General features: G+C 50.7%; 1 protein-coding gene across 6 annotated transcripts in view; it reads right to left on the reverse strand.

The window, feature by feature from the left end:
• Nucleotides 1-1,024: 1,024 nt before the first annotated feature.
• The window catches only part of PITPNA (phosphatidylinositol transfer protein alpha), a 45,686-nt gene continuing 22,249 nt past the window's right edge, over nt 1,025-24,461 (reverse strand). For 2 of the 6 annotated variants that reach the window (XM_084985737.1, XM_005657014.4), the window contains 7 exons: nt 23,488-23,562; nt 21,524-21,607; nt 19,970-20,047; nt 19,708-19,818; nt 17,858-17,980; nt 4,629-4,697; nt 1,025-3,603 (listed from right to left, as the gene is read on the reverse strand). In XM_084985737.1, the coding sequence (XP_084841863.1) occupies nt 23,550-23,562 (13 nt within the window). In that variant the 3' untranslated portion in view covers nt 1,025-3,603; nt 4,629-4,697; nt 17,858-17,980; ... (2 more) ...; nt 21,524-21,607; nt 23,488-23,549. Of the gene's footprint in view, nt 3,604-4,628; nt 4,698-13,855; nt 15,364-15,508; nt 17,981-19,707; nt 19,819-19,969; nt 20,048-21,523; nt 21,608-23,487; nt 23,635-24,461 lie in introns of those variants that run through there. The other 4 variants (XM_084985736.1, XM_084985738.1, XM_084985739.1 and 1 more) reach the window with 4 other exon arrangements.

The following is a 24,461-nucleotide window of genomic DNA, read 5'->3' on the forward strand; positions in this document are numbered from 1 at the left end:
AGGGGCGTGTCCTCCTGTCATCAGAACCCGACGCAACACTGCCCCGCCCGGCGGGGGCGGGGCGGCGATCCAGACACCGCCCCCGCGGCTCCCAGGGTGCCTCGCGTAAGGCCGGCCGGGAGGAGTCGTCTTCCGGCGGAAGTCGCTGCCACGCCCAAGCGAAGCTCTCCTGCGTGCCCAGGCTCACTGTTACTGAACGTGGTCTGGGGCCTCGGTCCTCATCGCTCCGTCCAGGTTCTCAATGCCCAGAGGGGCGAAGGGGCGCAACCCAGCCGTTGTCGGCCTATATAATCCAGTCCCCCACCCCCCCGCCCCCGTTACAGGTCATCTCTCCTCTTGATCACTGAGCGCCTCCATTCTCCACTCCCATGTTCAAGTGTTTCCAGCTTTTCAGACTCATGCAAACTATTACACATTGGACGTTTAGGGGCTCCTGAACTCCGAAAGTTACCCATCACTGAATGAAAACTAAGTCGCTGCCTCTGTTTTACGACCAAACGTGAATATTTACTGTGCCAAAGATTAACTATGATTTCCTTCAAATCACTGGTTCTTAACATTTGGGAGACGGAGGGGTGGGACAGTGCATGGGATTCCTTTGAAGACCTGGTGAGAGCCTGGTGTGACTGGTGTGACCTGGTGTGACTTTCCCCAGAAACATGCACACTTTTACAGACAAGCTTCATGAGATTCCCAGGCCCAAAAGCCAGGGTAAGGGCTCTCTTAAATAAATGTTTTGCTTGGTAGGATGGGAAAGGGGCGGAATGTGAAGAGGGAAGACAAAAGCGAAAAGGAAATATTGCCAGCAGAAAATGGTCAAGTTACATTCAGATATGGGATATCTGCATAAATAAAATAAGGGGATGTTTTAATTTACGGAAATAGACCTGCACAACTTTTCGGAGATATCCTGTACCTTTTCTAGTCCTTCCTTGGTAAAATGGGGGATGTCAGCCAGAGTTGGAGAATATCTAAATTGTAAAATGGACAGAAGGACATCACCAATAAGCTGGACTCCAGAAAGCTCTGTCTAGGATTTTATTAGACTGCTTTTTTCCCCCAATATATCTGTATTGGAAGATTGAGACAAAAAGGCACAAACTCACATGAAATAAACAAGGTAATCTAATCAGTTCTACAAAGTGTATTTTGTAAAAGAAGTAGCACTAGGAACCAACTAAAATAAGTCAGGGAGTCCCAGCAGGGACTTTAAGAGAATTTGGGAAGGTATACATGTGCCCACAATACTGACCCTGTCTCCAACCGCTCTCCATGAGAAGGCCAGAGTCCAGCACCCCTCCTACAGAGGCACTGCTGCCTCCAACTGGGACTACTGGCCCTGGAACTCTAATGGAAGCTGCTGGTCTGAAGGGGCATGGCACATCCTCAGTTGCCACCAGTGGAGCTGAGCCTTGTGTCATGTGCCTCTCGGAGTGCTAGTCAGTTTGAGGGGTGGAAAGGAGGGAAGGAAGGTACTTAAAAGAAGCCAACACCATTGCCCAGCAGCAACACTGTCCGTAGGGATGGAACAAACCAGGGACATCCCTTCTCAAGTTTATGTGGGCTGGAGCCCCAGATCCAGCGGACCTTTGGAAATTCTGGTTCAGTTCATGCAGATGCTTTTGAACTGGGACAGCAGGTGGAGGAGGAAGGAACCAGAGAAAAGAGCGAGACACCCCAGAGCTGGAGTGATACGCATGGATCTCAGAGAAGAGCTGAAAGGAGACAAGCATCTGCTGCCCCTCAAGCCACATCAACAAGAGTCTGCCTAGAATATCACTGTTTCTCCCCGGATAACCCACGGCTGGACTTCGCTTAGTTGATGAATGAAGAAGGGAAAGCTTTAAGCACAAATATAATTATAGCTAATACAGAGCTTGTAGGAAAACATTCACATTTTTCTCCAGTGGGAATGCCTCTTCGTCGTCCCCAGTCACATAAGTGCTACCAGCAGCTGGGATGCCTAAGACCAACTGAACCTCCCCATAGACCCCGCAAGGTGAGGAGCCTAAAAGGAAGGTGTAACAGGACAGTGGTCCCCAAGGGGCCTCGATGAAGGCAGGAGCTAACTATGCTGAGTCTGTCCACCTTTCCCCCAAGAGGGGCACAGGGAAGCAGCCGTCAGGAAGTCGCAGGTGTCATCCTGTGAGATGCTCCCTTATTGCACTTAGACATGAGTAAGGCAAACTGACAAAAACCTAAGGACACACGATGCCATCCTACTTCTCACTGCCCCAACAGAGATTTGATTTCTCCTTAGCAGCTGCACCCAGGCTAGCATGGGCTTGAGTAACTGCACACTCAGCCAACATACTCCACAGGGTTTGGGAAATGTCAGGTGGCACCACAGCTATCTCAGATTCGCCCACTGGGAAGGCATACTCGGGTTCCGCCAAGTCATAGGGCACCATGACGCACTCAGCAGCTTCTGGGCCCCTGGAGCCTGGACCTTCTCACCAGCCCGCTCTGGTAGAGTTCTGCTCTACGATCACTACTTGCTTTTGATTGTCCAGGACAGAACTCAGCGTGGGCGCAGGACGAGCTGAGCTCTTGATCCCCAAATTCCTTTCCAGCAACTGGAGACAAGGGGGAACATATTCTGGGAAAAAACCTTTTGCATGCTTGTTTTGTGCAGCATGAAGAGAGCAGGACTTCTTGTGTCCTGATCAGCCTCGGACAGAGGACAGGGATCTAAGAAAGCACGGAGGAAAGACGATTATTGCTGAGTGGCAGCACCAGCCCAAAAGGGAAGAGGAGCATGGACCTACAGAGCTCCTCGGGGGCAGACCAGTAGCTACGGATGGAGCAGACTCGATTCTAAGGGCCACACTGCACAGTTCCCTCCAGGTAGCGGGCTGACCTGGGCAGATTATGGGCTCTGCGGAGATTCAGACAAGAGTGGGCAACAGAAGGGCCAAGAAGCCTTAGGTATTTCTAGGGCTAGTGACCAGCAATGCAATGCCTGGGGTAGGGGTTATTTGTATTTGCTTGATTTTTGAAACAGAGACTGGATGGGCCTTGGGTACTTTCATGGTGCCTAGAGCACTCTAACAAGGGGTTACTGGAAGCAGAGCTCAGAGTTACGAAGCCATATTGCTGTGCTGTGGAACTGCGGGGGGTGGGGCGGGGGGAAACATCTGTATTTCTAACTCATCCCTTCTCCCCAGGTGAGCACTCCAAATTACAAAAATCTGCCCAGGAAGCAAAAGACCTCAGTTTATCCCAAGGTTGAAAACAAACAAACGTAAATCATTTAAATCACCACATCACAAAAGGCAGCTATTTTGAAAGACTAAAAATGTCACTTGGACATAAGGGGGGTGGGGGCACAGAGAAATGAGAACACAATGGTTGGAGAGGGAGGAGCTGTAAATACAGCCACCTACACGCCACATATCTCGGAGGAGCAGGCTCCCGCGCACAGGGGCTTCATAACACCAGACGGTCTATTTGTTCACAATATTAAAGGGCATCTAGAATTAGCTACAGTGAGGGATCCAAAGTTGCCTGAAGAATGGGCACAGAAAGGCTGCGTCCGAAGGTGGCCTGTCACTTGGGAGGGTGCAGCTGCCGGGCCTTCCTGTTGACCGCTGTCTTGCAAAACTAGAAGAGAAATACAATTATTAAGGAAGCAAACAGAGAAAAACAAAAGCACACTGTAAATCATCGATTGGGGGATTTTCAAAAGCAGGAAGGATGCCAGGCGGGGGCGGGGGGAGATCCAGGCCGTGACTGGGAAGCTGGCAGGGCAACAATCCACTCCATCCCCCCCTCTTATCTCCCAGAAGTCCTCCTCAGGCCTGCGGGGCAGAGCACACGGAGGGAGGCTCACCTCACCGCTGGTGAGACCCCGGCCTCCTTCGCACCTTAGTACTAGAGCACGGCCAGTGTTTCTTTGGTGACATACTTTTTCTCTCTGATGGGGAGCAGGCCCAGGCTTTTCATGCCGCGACTAAGGGCCGCTGAGCCGCTGGAATAGCAGCAGGGCTGGAGGTGTGCAGGGCACTGGGAGCTAACGGAAGGAAGGGTCTTGGGAAAGAGTGACAATGTGAAACCAGAGACATCCCATCCTGGTCCTATACCAGGGCTGAAATACTCCAAGTATCTGAAAGATGCTGCCTCTGATGAGGGCAGCTACTTGGTCTGGGATCAGAGGGTAGAGCAAGGAGGGCAATGAAGCACCAGACCCAGAAGGAACACTAGGAAAAGCAGTCTGGCCAGTGAATTTTCTAAGGGAGGGGCAGGGAATGGCTCAGGCACAGGGCGTGCAAGGGGCACCCAGAATGCCAGCTTCAACTGGAAATGGCTCAAGTTACAAGAGGAAGAGTAATTAGGGGCAGATAAGCTTTGATTCTCACCCACTGCCCCAGCCCAGCCCCGCTTCTCATCACCACCCTCGTGGCTGAGGGCTTCCTCACACAGTCACGTCTCCCTGAAATGTCTTAATAACCATAACCCCTTTCAACGGAAGCCCGAGAGCTATTTAGCGGGGCAATCATTCTTATGAGTAGTACGCAGGACGCGGAACCAAGCAGGTTCCTCACTGCATCCAGAAGGAGCTGCTGAGCTTCAAGGACCCAGACTGATTTGGGCATCCAGGACGCGCTCCGTGAGAATGCGGTACATACAGTGCAGAGGGGGGAAGGGTGACTTTAGTCGTCCGCCGTCATTCCTTTCACTGGGTCCTTTTGTCTCATCTGGAACAGAAAAAAACAAACAGGAAAAATGGAAGGCTTTTGCCGCTGATGGAACTCCACCACAAATTCACTCCTCCTCCTCCTCAGTCCTGCCAATGGATGGGGTAGAGTGTTTCTTTGTGCACAAAGCAGATCAGAATAGAATTCTGCGTCCATACAGCCAAAGCCATGAATAGCTCTGTCTTTGGTCCCACCATCCGTGATTTCTGTTTCTCTCTCGTGTCCCAGTGTTGGGGCTTAGTTCTTAAGTTCTTCCCTTTCATTCATTCGACAAATATGAAGCATCTTTTTTGTGCCAGGAACTGCTCCAGAGCTGAGACTTCAGACCAAGTCTCTCCCCAAGGAGCTCACACTCTGGGGCAGGGTAGGGGAAAAGAAACCGACTCCTCTATGGCAGGGCTGCTGGGACAAAGGAAGACTGCGGGGGAAGCGCTATTCTATGAGGAGCTGCCTGGGGAGGGCCTCTCTGAGAAGTGACCTTGGAGTAGAGCCCTGAAGGAAGTGTGTGTGGCGGGAAAGCCTGGGGGATGGGGGCAGGGAGCATTCCAGGAACAGCAGTTCCCTCTCCTGAGCTCTGCTTAGAGGCCTCACCCAGTCACCCAGGTGGGCACAGTGTGGCACCAGGACACAGGGATCACAAGTGCCGAGGAGGAGTTCCTGTTGTGGCTCAGCAGTAATGAACCCAACTAGGATCCATGAGGATGCGGGTTCGATGACCCTGGCCTTGCTCAGTGGGTTAAGGATCCTGAGTTGCTGTGAGCTGTGGTGTAGGTCGCAGATGCAGCTCGGATCCAGAGTTGCTGTGGCTGTGGTGTAGGCTGGCGGCTACAGCTCTGATTGGACCCCTAGCCTGGGAGCCTCCATATGCCGCAGGTGCCGCCCTACAGCAAAGGAAAAAGAAAAGCGTAAGAAAAAGAAAAGCGTAGGGGAGATCTCTTGCTTCAGCGTGCAAGGATGCTAGAAAAAAGGACAGGATCTTCTCAAAGCACTGAGCGGCCCCTGTCCCTGGCACCTTCCAAGCAGCAGCGACAACTTCTTGCTGGGGAGACTGCGGTGGCGATTGCTCTCAATCCTTTCCCCTTGAAACCTGAACATTCTATTCTGACTGCAGCATGTGCACTTCCCATTCGATATGTCTTCACCATCCATCAGTTTTCGGCTGGGCTTTCAGTCTTTACTCATTCAACAACTTTTGAGCACGTAAGGGCCTAAGCGCCGGAATCAGATGGCCTGGATAACGTTCTGGCTCCATCACTAACTGTGTGCCCTTGAAAAAGTCACTTCACTGCTCTGAGCCTCAATTTCGGTCATAATAAAATAGAGAGCATAATGGCACATGTGCCAGGGGTTGTGGTGAAGGTTAGGACGTTCGCGTAAAGTACTTAGCACAGCGGAGGGCTTGGCACCGAGTATGCGCTCTGAACGCGTTATCTGTGCTACGTCTTTGCTGCAAACGGCGTGCTGCGGGGAAGGGGATGTGTGTCCATACAGCTCTTACGAAACCAGACTTTTAAGCTACGGCCTCTTCGGTTATGCTTTATTCACTAGACTTTAACATGCCGCATTTTGCACATTCTGCAGAGATTCTGCCTCAGACGGAGTGACTTTCCACTGGGAAACATTTTCAAATGACTTTCCGCCACCTCTCAAACCCACGTCTACTGATCGTGCCCCCCAACCATTACAATCAGTAAGTCCTTGTCTCCCAGGGGGTGTGCTAGTTACACCAACGGTCTTAGCTTGGTCTTTTAGGCTAGAGTTTCCTTACACTTGATCAAGATAAATGCTTGGGGTATTTGGAGGTTCATGGGCCCCAAACCTTAAGAATCAGAACCTAGGAGTTCCCGTCGTGGTGCAGTGGTTAATGAATCCGACCAGGAACCATGAGGTTGCGGGTTCGGTCCCCACCCTTGCTCAGTGGGTTAACGATCTGGCGTTGCCGTGAGCTGTGGTGTAGGTTGCAGACGTGGCTCGGATCCCTAGTTGCTGTGGCTCTGGCGTAGGCCGGTGGCTACAGCTCCGATTAGACCCCTAGCCTGGGAACCTCCACATACCACGGGTGTGGCTCTAAAAGGACAAAAGACAATAAAATAAAGTCAGTCGGTCTTGCAAGCCTTGCTTCTCATGGTCCCCAACAAAGATCCTCTGCTCCAAACACAAAGCCTATCCTCTGATACCAGCCAGCCAGTGTGTACTCCTAGCTCTCACTGGAATGCCTCTCCCCCGCAGATTTTGCTCAAAACTCACTTTCCTGAATTAGCGTCTTTTAAATTTTTATTGCTCATCTAACTTCAGGTATCCACATGACTTAATACCTATTAATATACTACTTTAAAAAGGTTCCATAAGTTCAAGATTTTTCAACATGACAAATTGACAAATCTAGTAAGGATAAGGGAGTGTGTGTATATACATGCTTTTTTTTTTTTTGCCCCTTTTTTAGGGCTGCACCCATAGCATATGGAAATTCCAAGGCTAGGGGTCTAATCAGAGCTGTAGCTGCCGGCCTACACCACAGCCACAGCAACGAGGGATCTGAGCTGCGTCTGCAACCTACACCACAGCTCACGGCAATGCCAGATCCTTAACCCGTTGAGTGAACCCAGGGATTGAACCTACATCCTCATGGACACTAGTCGGATTCGCCTCCACAGGAACTCCTGCACTCAAATATTTTATAAGAGAGAAAGTTAGCCCTGTGGTGTAAGGTTGGGGTTGGAAGCACTGGTGTGAACAGAATATGTCAGATAGACACAGAAATAACTACAGGAGTTCCCTTCGTGGCTCAGTGGTTAATGAACCCAACTAGTATACACAGCTTGGATCCCACATTGCTGTGGCGTGGGCAGGTGGCTACAGCTCCTATTCAACCCCTAGCCTGAAAAACCTCCATATATCGTGGGTGTGGCCTTAAAAAGACACAAATAAATAAATAGCTACAGAGGTTAAAGTTCCCAGCTCCACGCTCTGAGGAGGCCTGGGAGCAGCAGCACCCCAGCAGTAATGAGCACACCTAGCACCCATACACCACCCTCCAGTAAAGGAACCAGGGCTTCTTGGCGATACGGCCGATTCAAGGGTTAGTCATGGAAAGAGCAAGACGAGGCTGGAACAGCCTGCTGTGCTTCAGGTGAACAAAGGCAACTTCACCAGAACTGGACAGGGGCAGGTAGAATGCAATGAAAGGAACTCACAGAGCCTCTGACGTTTTGGCCTAAAATACAGAAACTGGATCTAATCATGCACAGTCACTGGACAAACCCAAATGAAAGACATCTACAAAATGACCAGCCTATGACCTTCACAAACGTCAAGATCATGGTAGTCTTGGCAAACCGAGGAACTGCACCAGACTGGGAGGGCGCAGTGCGATGCTGGGTTGTATGTTTTCCCTTAAAAGAATGGGGTCTCTGGGGAAAAGGGTTCACGGGAGGTCTCCATACTCTTGTCATTTTTGCTAGGTCTGAAACTTTCAAAATAACATTTTTTTTACGGCCACACCTGCAGCATATGGAAGTTCCCAGGCCAGGGACTGAATCTGAGCCACTGCTGAAAACTTTAACCCACTGCTCCAGGCTGGGGATGGAACCCAAGCCTCCACAGTGACCCAAGCTGCTGCAGGCAGATTCTTAACCCACTGCAACACAGCGGCAACTCCCAGAACATTTTTTTTTTTTTTTTTAAAGACAGGCACATGCTCATTAAATGTGTCTTCACTGATGACCATTCACATAAATTTTCAGGGGAGAGGCCAAGATTTAGTACCTTGGGAACAGAGCTCCTTGGGCCTCAAGCTGATCCTTGTACACCCTGAGAGCTCACCACCTTGCTTTAATTCACTAATGCAAAGCCAGTCCTACGGTTTGAAATTAGATGCAACTTCCCCTCAGGAAACATGATAGCTTCCTCTACGGCCAGAGACAAGGTCCCCCCACAGAGGGTGCCACTGAAATAAAAATGCATTAATTCATTCTTATAATGAAATGCTCCAAGAGTGCTTATTTCCTGTTTCCTGGGGCCTAAACAACACAAGAGATTTTATCTGATGTTTGCAGTGCTGCTCCGATCGAGCCACTGCAGGCTATATATACCCATGCAGTCGAGAAACATGAAAACAGAAGCGCCAGTCCTGGTTGGTTTGTTTTTAGCAGTGGTTTCCTCTAGGGAATGAGGCCAGGGGTTGGAGGAAAGGGACTTTTATTCATCTACGTATTTTATTTATTTGGATCTCTATTTTTAATATTTTTCTGTATCTTCTGAAGATCACTTTTACTGGCTGGGAGTTCCCGTCGTGGCTCAGTGGTAATGAACCCGACTAGTATCCAAGAGGACGAGGGTTCGATCCCTGGGCTCACTCAGTGGGTTAAGGATCTGGCGTTGCCGAGAGCTGTGGTGTAGGTCGCAGATGTGGCTGGGATCTGGCATTGCTGTGGCTGTGGTGTAGGCTGGCAGCTACAACTCCAGTTCGACCCCTCACCTGGGAACCTCCATATGCTGCAAGTGCGGCCCTAAAAAGTTAAAAAAAAAAAAAGAAAACCTGCTTTTACTATTAAGTATGAAATATTCCTCTGACTTAAAAAAAAACCTGAGAGTTCTCTGGTGGTCTAGTGCTTAAGACTCAGTGCTTTTAGCACTGTGACCCAAGTTTAATCCCAGGTCTAGGAACTAAGATCCCACATCAAGCCAGTGCACACCAGGGCCAAAAATGCAAACAAACAAACAAATGTGTACAAGGATCAGTGTCAGTTTCTTGGGTGTGATATTGTATCATTTATCGTTTTATAAGATACTACCATTGGGAGAAAGGGATCTCCTCCCTATTGTTTTTTTTTGTTTGTTTGTTTTTGTCTTTTTAGGACCACACCCATAGCATATGGAAATTCCCAGACTAGGGGTCAAATCAGAGCTGAAGCTGCCGGCCTACACCTCAGCCACAGCAACATGGGATCTTGTGGCAATACCAGATCCTTAACCCACTAAGCGAGGCCAGGTGACTGAACCTACATCCTCATGGATACTAGTCTGGTTCATTACTGCCAAGCCACGATGGGAGCTCCTCTATCAGTTCTTATAACTGGATGTGAATCTTATAATCTTCTCAAAATAAAAAGTTCCATGAGGACTTCCTCACTGTGGTACAGTGGGCTACAAGGATCTGGCATTGCTGCAGCTGCAGTGTAGGTCACAGCTGTGGCTTGGATTCAATTCCCGGCCTAGAAACTTCCATATGCCATGGCTGTGGCCATTAAAAAAAAAAGTTCAATGAAAAAATAAAGCTGGGAGTTCCCGTCGTGGCGCAGTGGTTAACGAATCCGACTAGGAACCACGAGGTCGCGGGTTCGGTCCCTGCCCTTGCTCAGTGGGTTAACGATCCGGTGTTGCCGTGAGCTGTGGTGTAGGTTGCAGACGCGGCTCGGATCCCACGTTGCTGTGGCTCTGGCGTAGGCCGGTGGCTACAGCTCCGATTAGACCCCTAGCCTGGGAACCTCCATATGCTGCGGGAGCGGCCCAAGAAATAGCAGCAACAACAACAACAAAAGACAAAAAGACAAAAAAAATAAATAAAAATAAATAAATAAAAATAAATAAAGCTGGCAAAAAAAAAAAAAAATCAGTTTAAGACACAAGGCACATGTGGAACTGTTTCTAGAACCTCTTTAGAAAGCCATTCTCTTTACAAGCAGGTTTAGCCCTTTGGGAGAGAAATCTGGCACTAAATAACAAAAGTCTCAAATTCTCTAATTCTGTTGGTAGGAATGCTAAGTAAATAATCCTAATTACCCCAAAAAACAAGTGCACAAAAAAATCTTTTTTTACCACAGCATCATTTATAAACAGTGAAAGCCTGCAAATACCATAAAGGAAAATCCGACCACACAGGGAAATGACAGTACAGAGTGGCGTGTACGTTGTCATCAGAAACACGCCTGTGAATTAACTTTTTTAGTGAGGAATGCTTTGTTATGTTTGAGAAAAAAGTGAGCGAACCATCCAGCACGTGCAATGGCCTCACCACTCAGCAAAAGCATGCAGAGAGACTTAAAATGTTGACAGTGGTTGTCTTCAAATAGTGCGAGTACAAGGGGTTTTTCTTTCTACTCTTTGCTCTTTTCTGCAAAGATGTTTACAGCTTATATATTACCTTAATAGTGAAAAATGAAACTATTTAAAAAGAAAATAAAGCTGCTCTATTTCGAGATGTTGGCCAGTGTTCCAGGGGGTCTGCATGAAGCCAGTGGCTGCTGGGCAGTGCAGAGGGAACTCAAACTCCAGGAACAGGGATCTCTTGGCCTCGAAACCCAGCTCTGCCCTCTGCAGGCGCTATGGGAACCTCAGATTCTAATCTCCCACGGCCCAGCAGGTGAGCTAGGCCCTAGGTGACTTCTCTTTATCACCCAATCCTCAGAACCTCTGGGACGTAGTGTCCTGCCAGGCACCTCACTGCACAGGGACACTTACATAATTGCAGAGCCGAAGACTTAAAATCTAAAACTGATGGTGACCTATCAGTTGAAAAGCCACAGGATGGAGCAAGGGCCCCCTTCATCAATGTTCAGGTGAGGATAACGGGACAGGCACATTTACATGCAAGACCGGCCACAAGGAGGTTTGGAAACAGCCCCCAGGCTGGATCAGCAGAGCAAGAGCAGTGTAGCTTCTGAGCTCCAGCTGGAAATACCAAGTCCAAAGGGATGGGCTCTGGAGGGATCAGGGGAGCCATCAGGGACCTAGGGAGGAAGAACCACAGGAAAGGCTGGGAAAGAAAATGCTGCAGGAGTTCCTGTCGTGCAGTGGAAAAGAATCCGACTAGGAACCATGAGGTTGTGGGTTCGATCCCTGGCCTCGCTCAGTGGGTTAAGGATCCGGCATTGCCGTGAGCTGTGGTGTAGGTCGCAGACTCAGCTTGGATCTGGTGTTGCTGTGGCTGTGGCGTAGGCCGGCGGCTACAGCTCAGATTGGACCCCTAGCCTGGGAACTTCCATACACTGCAGGTGCGGCCCTAAAAAAAAAAAGAAAATGCTGCAGAATCTTAACCATTCATCTTTTGCTGTTTTTCAGCAAATGTTCTGGAGGGTCCAGTAAACAGGGAAAAAAGTTTTCTTAATTTTTTCTTTTTTTTGTCTTTTGTCCTTTTTAGGGCCACACCCGTGACACATGGAGGTTCTAATCGCCTTGCTCAGTGGATTAACCATCCAGTGTTGCCATCAGCTGCAGTGTAGCTCACAGACGTGGCTCAGATCCCACGTTGCTGTGGCTGTGGTGTAGGTGACCCCTAGCCTGGGAACCTCCACGTGCCCGTGGCACGGCCCTAAAAAAAGCAAATAAGTAAATACATAAAGAAATAGAAGTTCACATCCATGAATAATAACGATGTTGATTACCATCACGTTCATTAGAGAGTGAGCTCCTCGTTACAGGAGGGGATCAAGCGCAAGCCGGGGGGGGGGGCGCTGCAGAGGACTTGAGCACTGGCCACATAACTGGACTGAATGACCTTTCAGGTGCCTCCTTCTGCATGTGGGAGGCCGGTTTCCTCAGGGAGCAGGAGGCACTGCCCCTCTCCAGGCACACATTCCCAGACGGTTTTCTTTTGGGGGCAAAGGACTCATCTCTTGATCCCGGGTTTTGCAAATCCTTGAGCTGCATCCAGGAGTGGGGGGGTCCACCCCGCAGAGGGACCAGAGATATGGCAGTGGGGACTGTGGCCTTAGAGGGACCTCTCATGACTCCCGCGACGGTCCGCCCACACCAGACTACGGAGCATCCGTCTAAGATGAAGAGTCAAATTTCTATCACAACTCGCAGTTAATCTTGGCAGACTGATACACTCATGTACTGCGATTCCTCCCCCAAAACCCCACACCATGAGGATAGTACAGTCATAAAAACAAAGAAAACTACAAAGACAACAAGACCGGGGGAGATGATGGCAGATGAGAGGGGGAAGCAGCGTTCCGGAAGTCGGAAAAAGGACGGAGGAGCAGGGGCTGCCCCGCGCAGCAGCGGAAGCTGAGCCCGGCTGACAGGGAGGAGGGGGCCAAGAAGGAGCCGACTCGTGGGCGCTGCTGGTTCTCCAGAGGCTGGGGAACCGGCAGTGCCAGGTGCCTCTAAAAGTGGGAGTGCAGGTGGGGGTGAAAACAGGTGACTTCTTTGAAAGTGGGAATAAAGGAAAGTTTGGGTCTGCTGTCCCTGCTCCAAGCTCTCACTGTCAAGCAGTGCCCCCCCCCCCGCCCCCCCGTCCTGCAACAGCAAAGCCGGGGACGGGGACGTCACTCCCTGGAGAGGCTGAGGGAAGCCTGAACTCGGGACCCCAGGCTCAGCTAGGGGTGAAGGGGGCACAATGCAGGATACAAAGGGATTAAGTTGAAGCCACCAATGGCGCGGTGAGCCCACGGGGACCCGTCTCCACCTCAGCTCCTAGGATGCTGGCCCTGACCATCTCCACAAGCAAAAGACTGGGGAGCCCTCTCGAAGCAAAATGAGCAGCCCAAGAAAAACAGACTTCTAATTTTTTTTTTTTGCTTTTTAGAGCCACACCCACGGCATATGGAGGTTCCCAGGCTAGGGGTCTAATTGGAGCTGTAGACGCCGGCCTTCGCCACAGCTCACAGCAATGCTGGATCCTTAACCCACTGCGTGAAGCCAGGGATTGAACCCGTGACCTCATGGTTCCTAGTCGGGATTCTTTAACCACTGAGCCATAACAGGAACTCCCGAAAAACAGACTTCTAAAGCAGGGAACCCCAAGGGAACCACCTGACTACCCTTCAAAAGGCCCACCCCCAGATTCAGAGAGCTTCTGTCTGCTTTTAAAGCTTCACTCCTCACTGGGGACGGACAGTCAAGGACCACCAGTCATTCCAGGGAAGCCCCCAACATGAAACACAGAATCCAACAGGAAAAAGGAGCTCAGAGGCAAGAGAGACTCTCCAGGCGGCAAAGATACCTCAAAACCAAACACAAGACCCAACACCCAGGGACTTCCTGTAGTGGCTCAGCAGAAACGAATCTGGCTAGGACCCCTGAGGATGCAGCTACGATCCCTGGCCTCGCTCAGTGGGTTAAGGATCCAGCATTGCCATGAGCTGTGGTGTAGGTCGCAGACGAGGCTCAGATCTGGTGTGGCTGTGGCTGTGGTGTAGGCCAGTGCCTACAGCTCTAATTGGACCCCTAGCCTGGGAACCTCCATATGCCACAGGAGCGGCCCCCAAAAAGACAAACAAACAAACAAACAAGAAAACCCCAACACCCAGAACTTCAGAAAAGAAAAATGATGCAGGCAGAAAAAAGAATACAGAATAAATGTCTTAAATTCAGTAGAGGGGAGAAAAGATAACTTTAAAAAAAACTCTCCCAGAAAGTAGACAAAAAGGGAGAGAGGGAAAAAAAAAAAGCAAATGACAAGGTCAATTCACGAAGTCCAATTTCAGACTAAAAAACCCTCCAGGAGGAGAACAAAGAGAACAGAGAGGAGAAAATGGTGACACAGGTAACACATAAACATTTTCCAAAACTGAAGAGATCTTTACATCAAAGTGCCCACTGCGTGGGAGCCAAGCGAAGGAGCCTGAACCAGCGTTAACTACGTTATTGTGCAACCCACACAACCGACCATCCCGTGAGACTCCGAGATAAAACTTAATGACACCGCCGCGGAAAACCAAGCTCACAAAAAGAAAGGAGGCAGTGACCACTTCTTCACAAAACAAGAAAATTATCCAAAGAAGGAACGGAAATCACAGCAGATGAAAGGGTTCAGTTAGGAAAAAGAGGAACAAAAGTATAATAAATGCTGAATAATGAGTCACCCCCAAATCGTGGTACTGAAGGATGGGCGGGAGCAGACTGTGAGGTGGGGGTGGAGTGAAAGATCGAAGGCATCCATAGGAAGAAACAGAGGATTTTTTTTCCCCCCATTTTTTGGCCACCCTGTGGCACTGGGAGCTCCTGGGCCAGAGAACAGATCTGAGCCACAGTCTCAACCTAAGCTGCAGCGGTGGCAACGCTGGATCCCCAACCCATTGTGTTGGTCTGAGGATCGAAGCCCCGAAAAATTAAGAATTAAGAGGGTAAGTATATTATTTGGAAACATGGAAGTAATTAATAAAAGAAACAACTGTGAGTTGAGAATTGCAAGGGGCTCCTTCCAGGGGTGGGAGCTCGGGGAGAGGGCAGAGCGCAGGAGCTCCTTCCCAAGCCTGGGATCCTGAGATGTAAAATGATAAAAATACTTGGAGCAGAATTCCTGCTATGGTGCAATGGGATCCGAAGTGTCTCTGCAGCACCAGGATGCAGGTTCAGTCCCTGGCCTGGCACAGTGGGTTAAAGGATCCAGAGTTGCTGCAGTTGCAGTGAAGGTCGCAACTTCAGCTTGGACCTCATCCCTGGCCCAGGAATTCCATATTTTGGTTTTTTTTTTGTGTTGTTTTGGTTTTTTTAGAGCTGCACCCGTGGCATATGGAGGTTCCCAGGCTAGGGATCGAATCAGAGCTATAGCTGCCAGCCTACACCACAGCCACAGCAACGAGGGATCTGAGCCTCATCTGCGACCTACACCACGCTCATGGCAATGCCAGATCCTTAGCCCACGGAGCGAGGCCAGGGATCGAACCCATGTCCTCATGGATGCTAGTCGGGTTCAAAAACCACTGAGCCAAGACAGGAACTCCAGGAATTCCACATTTTGGTCGGGTCCATTACTGCTGAGCCACGATGAGAACTGCCCCCCAAAAAATTTAAGTGAAAAAATAAAACTCTGATTAAAATATTTTTAGGAATTCCCAGAGTTCCCGTCGTGGTGCAGCAGAAACGAACCCGACTGAGAACGATGAGGACTCAGGTTCAATCCCTGGGCTCGCTCAGTGGGTTAAGGATCTGGTGTTGCTGTGAGCTGTGGTGTAGGTCACAGACGCGGCTTGGATCCCGCGTTGCTGTGGCTGTGCCCGGCAGCTGCAGCTCCGATGAGACCCCTAGCCTGGGAACTTCCATATGCTGTGCAGCCCTAAAAAGACAGAAAAAATAAATAAATAAATAAAATATTTTTAGAAGAAGCAAAAAAAGACAAGTGAGCCAGAGGCTCAGTGGGCACACAGAGGTCCTTTGCAGTTGCTAATGGGGTTGGAACATGTCCCACGGTGGCTTGGCTTTCTCTTCCACTGCCAACTATTTTAAAAATTCTAATTCCAAAGAAAGTTTTCTGTGCTCTCAGTTATCTTGGAGGACAGAGATCATCTCAGCGTAGGCGCAACTCAGCAGAATGGAGAGACAGGCAAAGACAAGGGGTGGGGATTAAAAGGAAGCCCCTGGCGAGGCGTGCTCTCAGGCCTGGGATCTGAGGGGGTAGATTCGGTGGACCCTCTGAAAGCCCTCCCAGCACCAAGAACCTGAATTTGACCCAAGCGTGAAAGGCTATCAGCAAACACTTCCACCAACCCTGGCATCCTCTCGGCTGGCCTGTCAGGCGGCGAGCACGAGACTGAAGCTACAGGCTAAACCCCAAAGGCTCTGTGCTCTTCCGTTCGGTAACTTTTCTTTTTGTCAGGACTTGAGTGACCAAAAGACTCAGGCCTCTCTCTGACGATGGTTAGAAGCACCGGCGCCCTGGACATTAAAACCTACCACTTCCTGAAGACCCTCAGCAGAAGGATCTGGAGTTGTGTCCCAAACTCTGCCACTTCCCTGCCAAATGGAGCTGAAGGAATAACTAAAACGTCTGCCTTCAACAGGGTCGCAGCAAACCACTGAACCAGCGGGTCGGCCCAGGAGGTGTCATCCTGGAGGCTAAAGCCAATTCCCCACGGGGCGCCCGAGGAAGGGAGAGCTGACCAGCCCAGCCCTGCAGGAGTGGAGACAGTCATTGGCAGCGTGGCCCCGGGCCTGCATACCACCTGAGGCCCTGCTAGTTGGAGAGCCGGGCAAGGCCGTGCAAAGCAATGCCTGCCAGACCCCCAGGTTCGGTGCCCGCCCTCCCAGGGCCAGGAGGAGGAAACGGATGGCAGGTCCTACGAGACAGAGCATCCTGCCTTATCTTTAGCCCCTCAGGGCAGGAGGGAGCCCCAGATGGCATGGAGAGGAAGAGGAGGCTGTGACCGAGAGCCATGGCTCGTCCCCCGACTGTATCACCTGTAGGCTGTGGGACCCTGGGCACGGCCTTGAACTCATAGCCTCTCCCACCTCATCTGAGTGTGAGGGCGACAGCAGTACCTCCTCACAGGGGTTATGAGGCTCGCAGGAGATGCCGTCAGAATGTGCCTTAAAATCAGGAGGATGGGGCTGACACACGCACACGACCATACGGAGCACAGATGACCAAGGACCTACCAGCACAGGGAGGTCTACTCACTGTTCTGTAATAACCCACATATGGGAAAAAAAAATGCACACATGGTGTGTACAACGGATTCCCTCTGCTGTAAACCTGAAGTTAATACATGTACATCAGCTATCCTCCAATCAAAATTAAAAAAGAAGAAAAAGGTGCCTCGCACACAGCGGGGCTCGAGTGTTATTTACTGACAGTCTCCTCAGAGCGAGCCTTGCAGGGAAGCAGTCCCAAATTCCCCAAATGAGGCAAGAGCAGTGTTAGGTCTTCGGGCTCCCACGGAGCAGCAGACAGCTCTCCTTCTGGGATCCATGCCAAGGACAAAAAAAACACACACATTCGCACACACACAAAACCCAGCAAAGGCTCCAAACTCTAAAAATAGCTCCAGACAACCTTATAGCGTGGTGAGTTCTGTGCGCGCTGCTGCCGAACCCGGTGGGTCGTGCACGAGGAGGGATCCGTGGGTGGGCCCGGCCTGCCTCCTCCCAGGGTCACCTCCAGCGCTGCAGCCCGGTGCCACTCCCCCACCCGGCTCGGGAACGGCGGCAGCAGCTGCGTTACTCACTTGGCATTCAGCTCAGCCCGCCATATCTGCCTCTCTGGATATGCCAAGACCTCGACTAGACTGCAAGTTCAAGAGCACAGGCTGCTTTCTTCCTTGTGGTTCCCACATGGCCTGGCATTAGACCTTACCCACCGCAGAGGCGGACATGTTCCTAGAACCACAGGACGGTGCCCTCAGGGAGCTGCCGGGCACGGCAGCCTCCTCAGGTTCACACAGTCATCCAGCCGACAGCCCCAGTCCCCCCCGCCCCGCCCCCGGAAGCCCACGCACCTCGTCCAGCTGTCTCTTCGTCTCTTCTTCCATCCTTCGAATGTCGTCCATGGTCAGGTCAACCCACTTATCGAGCCAACAGAACAGCTGCCTGTGGAAGTTTGTAAACAGACGCCTCTCTTGCTATAAAAAGGAGGGACCCAAGTTAGGCCAGAAGGTGAAGGCCACGGCTGCAGCCTCCCCCCACAACCTCTGTGCCAAGACCAACACCCACACTTGACTGGGGCGGTGGGGGAGGGACACGGGCTGGCTGGTCTGGATGCGCCCTCCGGGCCTCAGGTCAGGAACCTCTGCCTCCCGAGCCTGTCACGTACCGTCTCAGGAAGAAGCCCCCAGGAGAGGGCGGCTGCCCACCTCCCAGCCAGGCCACGTGCCCAAAGTGCTACCAAGAGAGGCAGTCCGTGAGCCAAGGCCCCAAACCACTGTGCCAAGTTTCCTCGTCTCTGGAGCCTAAAGCCAGGTTAAAACCAGCCGGCAGGAGTTCCTGCTGTGGTGCAGTGGAAACACATCATCAGGTTGCAGATTTGATCCCTGGCCTCACTCCGTGGGTTAAGGATCGGGGGCATTACAGTGAGCTGTGGTTAGACCGGCAGCTGCAGCTCCAATTCGACCTTAGCCTGGGAACCTCCATATGCCATGGGTGCGGCCCTAAAAAGCAAGGAGGAAAAGAGTACTGGCCGGCAGCTAGGAGATGTCCAGTTTTACCAGACTCTCCCACATCAGAGATAAGGCTATAGAAACTCCCTTGGGTCCTTAGGGGCCAGTTTGGCAAGTTTCTCCGTTTTCCTGGGTCTCCCATGTATACACGTTATGACACTTTTGATAGTCTCTTGTTTAAAACAAAGAAAAGGAGGAGTTCCTATTGTGGCTCAGCAGGTTAAGAACCTGATGTTGTCTCTATGAGGATGCACGTTTGATCTCTGGCCTTGCTCAGTGGGTCAAGGATCTGGCATTGCCATGAGCAGTGGTATAGGTCGCAGAGACGCAGCTCAGATTCCTCGTTGCTGAGGCTGAGGCGTAGGCTGGCAGCTGTAGCTCCAATTGGACCCCTAGTCTGGGAACTCCCATATGCTACACTTGCAGTACTAAAAAGCAAAAAAACAAAAAACAAAAAACCCCAGGGAGTTCCCGTTGTGGCTCAGTGGTAACGCACCTGACCAGTACCCATGAGGATGCAGATTCAATCCCTGGCCCTGCTCAGCAGGTTAAGGATCTGACATTGCCATGAGCAGAGGTGTAGGTCACAGATGTAGCTCAAATCCTGCGTTGCTCTGGCTGTGGTGTGGGCTGCAGCTCCGACTGGACCCCTAGCCTGGGGACTTCTATAGGCTGCAGGTGTGGCCCTTAAGAGAAAAAAAAAAAAAAGACACTGAGGTTTTTTTTTTTTTTTGGTCTTTTGTCCTTTTAGGGCTGCACCCGCAGCACATGAAGATTCCCAAGGCCAGATCCAACGCCAGATCCAAGATCCAAGCCACGTGTGCGACCTACACCACAGCTCATGGCAAGGCCGGATCCTTAACCCACTGAGCAAGGCCAAGGATCGAACTCGCAGCCTCATGGTTCCAAGTCAGATTCGTTAATTAGTGAGCCACGACGGGAACTCCCTATTTTTTGTTTAATCAGAGCAAGTCACTTCCTGTTTTCTTCTTTTGCCTCAGTTTCCTTCTCTTTTACATGTGGTGCCCTTGGATGGACAACATGAAACCATAAGAGAGTTAAGTGCAAGGAGAAGTGGGTGTCTGAGGTTGGCTCCCCGAGGGTACAAGCCACATGGGTTGCACGGTCTTCTCTCATTGGACAAAGCATCCCCCACCAACACACACTGGGAAGGCCTCGCCCTGGTCACTTACCTTATGTATAAAGTTTTCCACTTTGTTCTGCAGGCCCCACCACTTGAACTTGACAGTAACCAGTTTGTATGCACACATGTATGGGCAGTCTTTCTGATTTACAAGTTCTTGCTGTATTAGAAACACACCCACAGGCAGGCAAGTAACTAAGAGGGCAGACCTCGGGCTCTCCCTTAGCCCAGCAGGCCATTCCCCTCCTCCGCGGGAGAGGCCCACCCACGCCGTGCCCAGCCCCCCCTGGTGGTGAGGGTATGAACTGCACCTTCCAGTTGGGGCCCAAGGGTCCTCGGCCTGTTTTGATAGATTTAAATTTTGCTGGGTCTTCCTCTGCCTTGTAATCCTGAGAGAAGTCACAAAGTGGGAGAGGGAAGGGAAAAAGGGGGGGAAGGGGAGGGAGAGAAAGAGATCAGATTTTCCACCCGAGGACAGTTCATACCATTGATGGCGCTGGCACACAGAAAATATGAGAAAGTATTATAAACAAGATATAAAACGGTTTACATTTGCATCAGAGGAGAGCTCTCTGTGATGGTCGCTGCCAGCATTTGTTTTCACTTTTACCAGACTGTGTGAGCAGGCACACATCTGCACCGTTTAAGAAGGGAATTTGCCATGTGGAGGCATCACCAGGGGAGGCGTTTTCGTGAGACAACGGACCCTTGAGCAGCATGGGGGTTGGTGTGCTGACCCCTGCACAGTTGAAAATCCGACTATAAACGTATAGTCCGCCCGCCGTACCCGCAGTTACTCTGCCTCCTTGGATTCAACTAACATGGACCCCTAGCCTGGGACCTTTCATATGCCGCAGGTGTGGCCCTAAAAAGCAAAGCAAAACAAAACAAACCCCCCTGGAGTTCCCATTGTGGCCCAGAGGTTAATGAATCCGACTAGGAACCACGGCAGCTGGCGAGTACAGGGCACTGCTAGACCGTAAGGGTGGAGGGAGCGGGGACTGGGTCTGTGCTGCCCACGGCTCTGCTCCCAGGAGGTGTGTGTTTAGGCACGAAAAGGGTTCACTTGCCCCATTCCATACTCTTCCTACCAGACAGAGGCCTGACAGAGGCGGGGACAGACCTGGTCCCCACGCTCTCCAATGTTATGGTCTAGCAGTGGACTGAACTCGCCAGCTGCCTGCTGCTGTGTTTGTTACTCTGGGAAGCGACCCCCAACTTCTTGAGGGCAGGGGACTCGTCTTTTCATATAATCAGCACCCCCCAACCTGGAACCCACAGAACAGAGTATTCCCAACACAACAGACAGGAAATATATGCTTTTTAATTACAGAGTTGTAATGAGAACTAGTTTTGGGCTAAGTGTCACTTCAGCAGGGCAAATCGCCCTGACAGAGGCTAAACAGGACACTCATCGCAGACACCACTTTCCTGATGGAATTCCCAAGTTTAGCCATGGGAATTCTTTTTTCTTTTTCTTTTTAGGGCCACACCTGTAGCACATGGAAGTTCCCGGGCTAGGGGTCGAATCAGAGCTGTAGTTGCCAGCCTACACCAGAGCCACAGCAACGCTGGATCCAAGCCACATCTATGACAGCTCACAGCAATACCAGATCCTTAACCCACTGAGCAAGGCCAGGGATCAAACCCGCATACTCATGGATACTAAGCAGGTTTGTAACTACTTGCTGAGCCACAATTCGGAAACTCGCCAGGACAAGCAAATTCTTAACTCTCATTTAAAAAATAAAATAGAGAAAGAACTTCCCTTTGAGCCAAGTTGAGTGTGGTTCCTTGGCTTCTCAGACACTTAAGAATTCATTTCTACATCTCAAAGGCCACCCATATGGCTAAACATTTCCTACCTTGCTAAGTACTTGGCTTCGATCTGCGATGTCTATATATACGGCTTCCACGTGTTTCCATGCCTCAGGCTCCAGTTTATGCACCTGCAGGGACAAGGAGGACGGACCACTGTGTAGATTCTATCAGCTGTGAGGTACCATTCCCCCAGAACGGAGGCCGAGAAACAGCTGTTCCCCACAGCCACAGATGTGAGATTCCTATCAGTATGCACAGAAATGCCCAAAGGAGTGGGAGGAAGGATTTTAAGTGGACTTATGTTTGAGAACTAATGATCTGGTTTTTCAGGCTAAGTACGACTGTCCCAGGCCAAGACACGCTCAGGGCTCCCCACAGCACCTATGCTGTGGCCACACGTTCCCCTCTTGTAAAGATGTAGGCACTTGGGGGATGCTGACTGGTTAGCCATATACTGCTTACTGTGATGATTTTAAAGATTAACTAATTCAAAACAGATTATTCATGTACCTGATACAAAATCATGATACAAATTCAAAATGTACAAATGGAAATAACAGAGTAACTCTTCTCTCCGGCTCGTCTCCCAGTTCCCTCCCAAGCACCACTGCTATCAGATTCTACGCATCTACAGACACCCAAGTCTGGAGGTTTCCCTTTTACTACAGACGGTAGGTAGCATATATACCTATTGTTTCACATCCTGCTTTATTTATTTAGGCACACCACTATTTTTTTGGCCATGCCCACAGCATGTGGAAGTTCCCAGGCCAGGGATCAAACCTGTGCTATAGCAGCAACCTGAGCCGCTGCGATGACATTGGATCTTTCAGCTGCTGTGCCACAAGGGCACTCCCACACTTTGCTTTTTTCATTGGACGATATACCTTGAGGACGGTTTCCTATTTTCTCTTTTTAATGGCTGCATACTATTCCACTACATGGCTGCACCTCAATTTATTTACCAGGGTCCTACTGATGGGCTCTTATATTGTTTTTAATCTTTGGCTACACAAAGAATGCTTCAGCTGAGTTCCCGTCATGGCTCAGTGGTTAACAAACCCAATTAGCATCCATGAGGATGTGGGTTCGAGCCCTGGCCTTGCTCAGTGGGTTAAGGCTCTGGCGTTGCCATGAGTTGTGGGGTAGGTTGCAGATGTGGCTCAGATACCAAGTTGCTGTGGCTCCAGCATTGGCCAGCAGCTACAGCTCCAATTCGACTCCTAGCCTGGGAACCTCCATATGCTGCCAGTATGGCCCTAAAAGACAAAAAGACAAAAAACAAAAAAACAAAAAAAACAACAAACAAAAACAATGCTTCAGTGAATCTCCTTGTACATAAGTCATTTCACATGTGTGAAAACATAGCTGTATTATAAAGTCCTTGGGGGGAATTGCTGGGGTAAAGGATAGGTATATTTGGGAGTTCCCGTTGTGGCTCAGTGGTTAACAAATCCGACTAGGAACCATGAGGTTGTGGATTCGATCCCTGGCCTTGCTCAGTAGGTTACGGATCTGGCGTTGCCATGTACTGTGTTATAAGGTCGCAGACTTGGCTCAGATCCCCTGTTGCTGTGGCTGTGGCATATGCAGGCAGCTGCAGCTTTGATTCGACCCCTAGCCTGGGAACCTCCATATGCCACGAGTGTGGCCCTAAAAAGCTAAAAAAAAAAAAAAAAAGGATAGGTATATTTTAAATCGGAGGAGTTACTGGCAAATTGTACTCTACAGAGGCTGTAATTTTGATGTTTTCCAAATACTGCTCCTCTGTGCCATGCGTTGCATTTTAGACCAATCCCAGCACTGGGAGAAGGCCTATAAAGAGTCTTGAAGCTGTTATTTTTTAGACTAGAGACAGAGAAATCCTGGCCTGGAAGGATCCAGGCACAGGCTGCTGCCTTCCTGGCTAGAAAAAGGGGACCAGAGAGGGGTCCCTGGTAGGAACAGAGTCTCAACACCCCACCCTGGGGCCTGGAAGTCTTCAGGGCTCTGGGGCAGTGCTACTTACATTCTCCTGGGTGCCAAGATCTGGTTTGTGCCAGGTTTCAATTTTAATCAGAAAGTCTTCTTTCATGTACTCATTCTGGAAGGGGGGGAAAAATACCTCACAGTCACCAGGCTCAAAGCCGGACAGTCGTTACCTCCCACGACCCGGGCACGGGCAGTCGAGACTCTAGCCTCTGCCTCACGGTAACAGCTGACAGCACCGGGAGCCCACCGCACGCCGGGCGCTCCTCATTTCCCTCACCCTGCCCTGCAAGGGCTCTAGAAATGCCACCCTCATTTTACGGGTGAGGAAAGTGAAGTTCAAAGGGGTGAGACTTGTCCGAGGCCGCAGAGATAATGACAGAGCTCGGCCTCGAACTCAGTTTTGTCTGACTTCAAAATCCATGTACTTATTAACCATGCATCTCTGCCGGGCACCTCACGCACGGGGTGCCAGGGCTGACGTCCCGGCCGACCAAACATGTTCAGAGCCCGGCCCTCTCCAGCCAGCCTTCTGCTGAGGCCTGAGCTTCTCTCCGCAGCGAGTCAACCCTCCACGTGCTCATTATCCCCTTCCTCCTTTAGTCTTTTTAAAAACTGGAACTTCCCAAAGAAGGACCGACCGCATTAACCCCCAGCGCCTCGGCGGGAAGGAGATTCCCAGAAAGCGCCTGCGTTTACCAGCAGGGACAAGGCACCTGCAGGAGGAGCTGAAGGGTGGACAGGAGGGGTGCTGACAGAGGGGACAGTCATGGGAAAGGCACAGTGGGGTCAGCTGAACCGGAGTTTCTGCTCAGCCCTGGCACATGGGAGACCCAGGGCTGACCCCACGCTCCTGACGGCGGAAGCTTTCAAAGCCACCCACCAAGGCAGCTTCAGGCAGGAGGGCCCTTTGCCAGTTGACAAGTTTCTCATCAGGACTGAAAGGATTAAGCCTCGACAGCCCCAAAAGTCACCCAAGAGAAAGGGCACACTCAGGAACCTCGAGGGCACGCC

Source organism: Sus scrofa, chromosome 12 (assembly GCF_054392235.1).
Source record: "Sus scrofa isolate SSC_HxYL_T2T_F1_AM1 chromosome 12, Sscrofa_HxYL_maternal_Yorkshire_Landrace_v2.0, whole genome shotgun sequence".
Taxonomy (NCBI): domain Eukaryota; kingdom Metazoa; phylum Chordata; class Mammalia; order Artiodactyla; family Suidae; genus Sus; species Sus scrofa.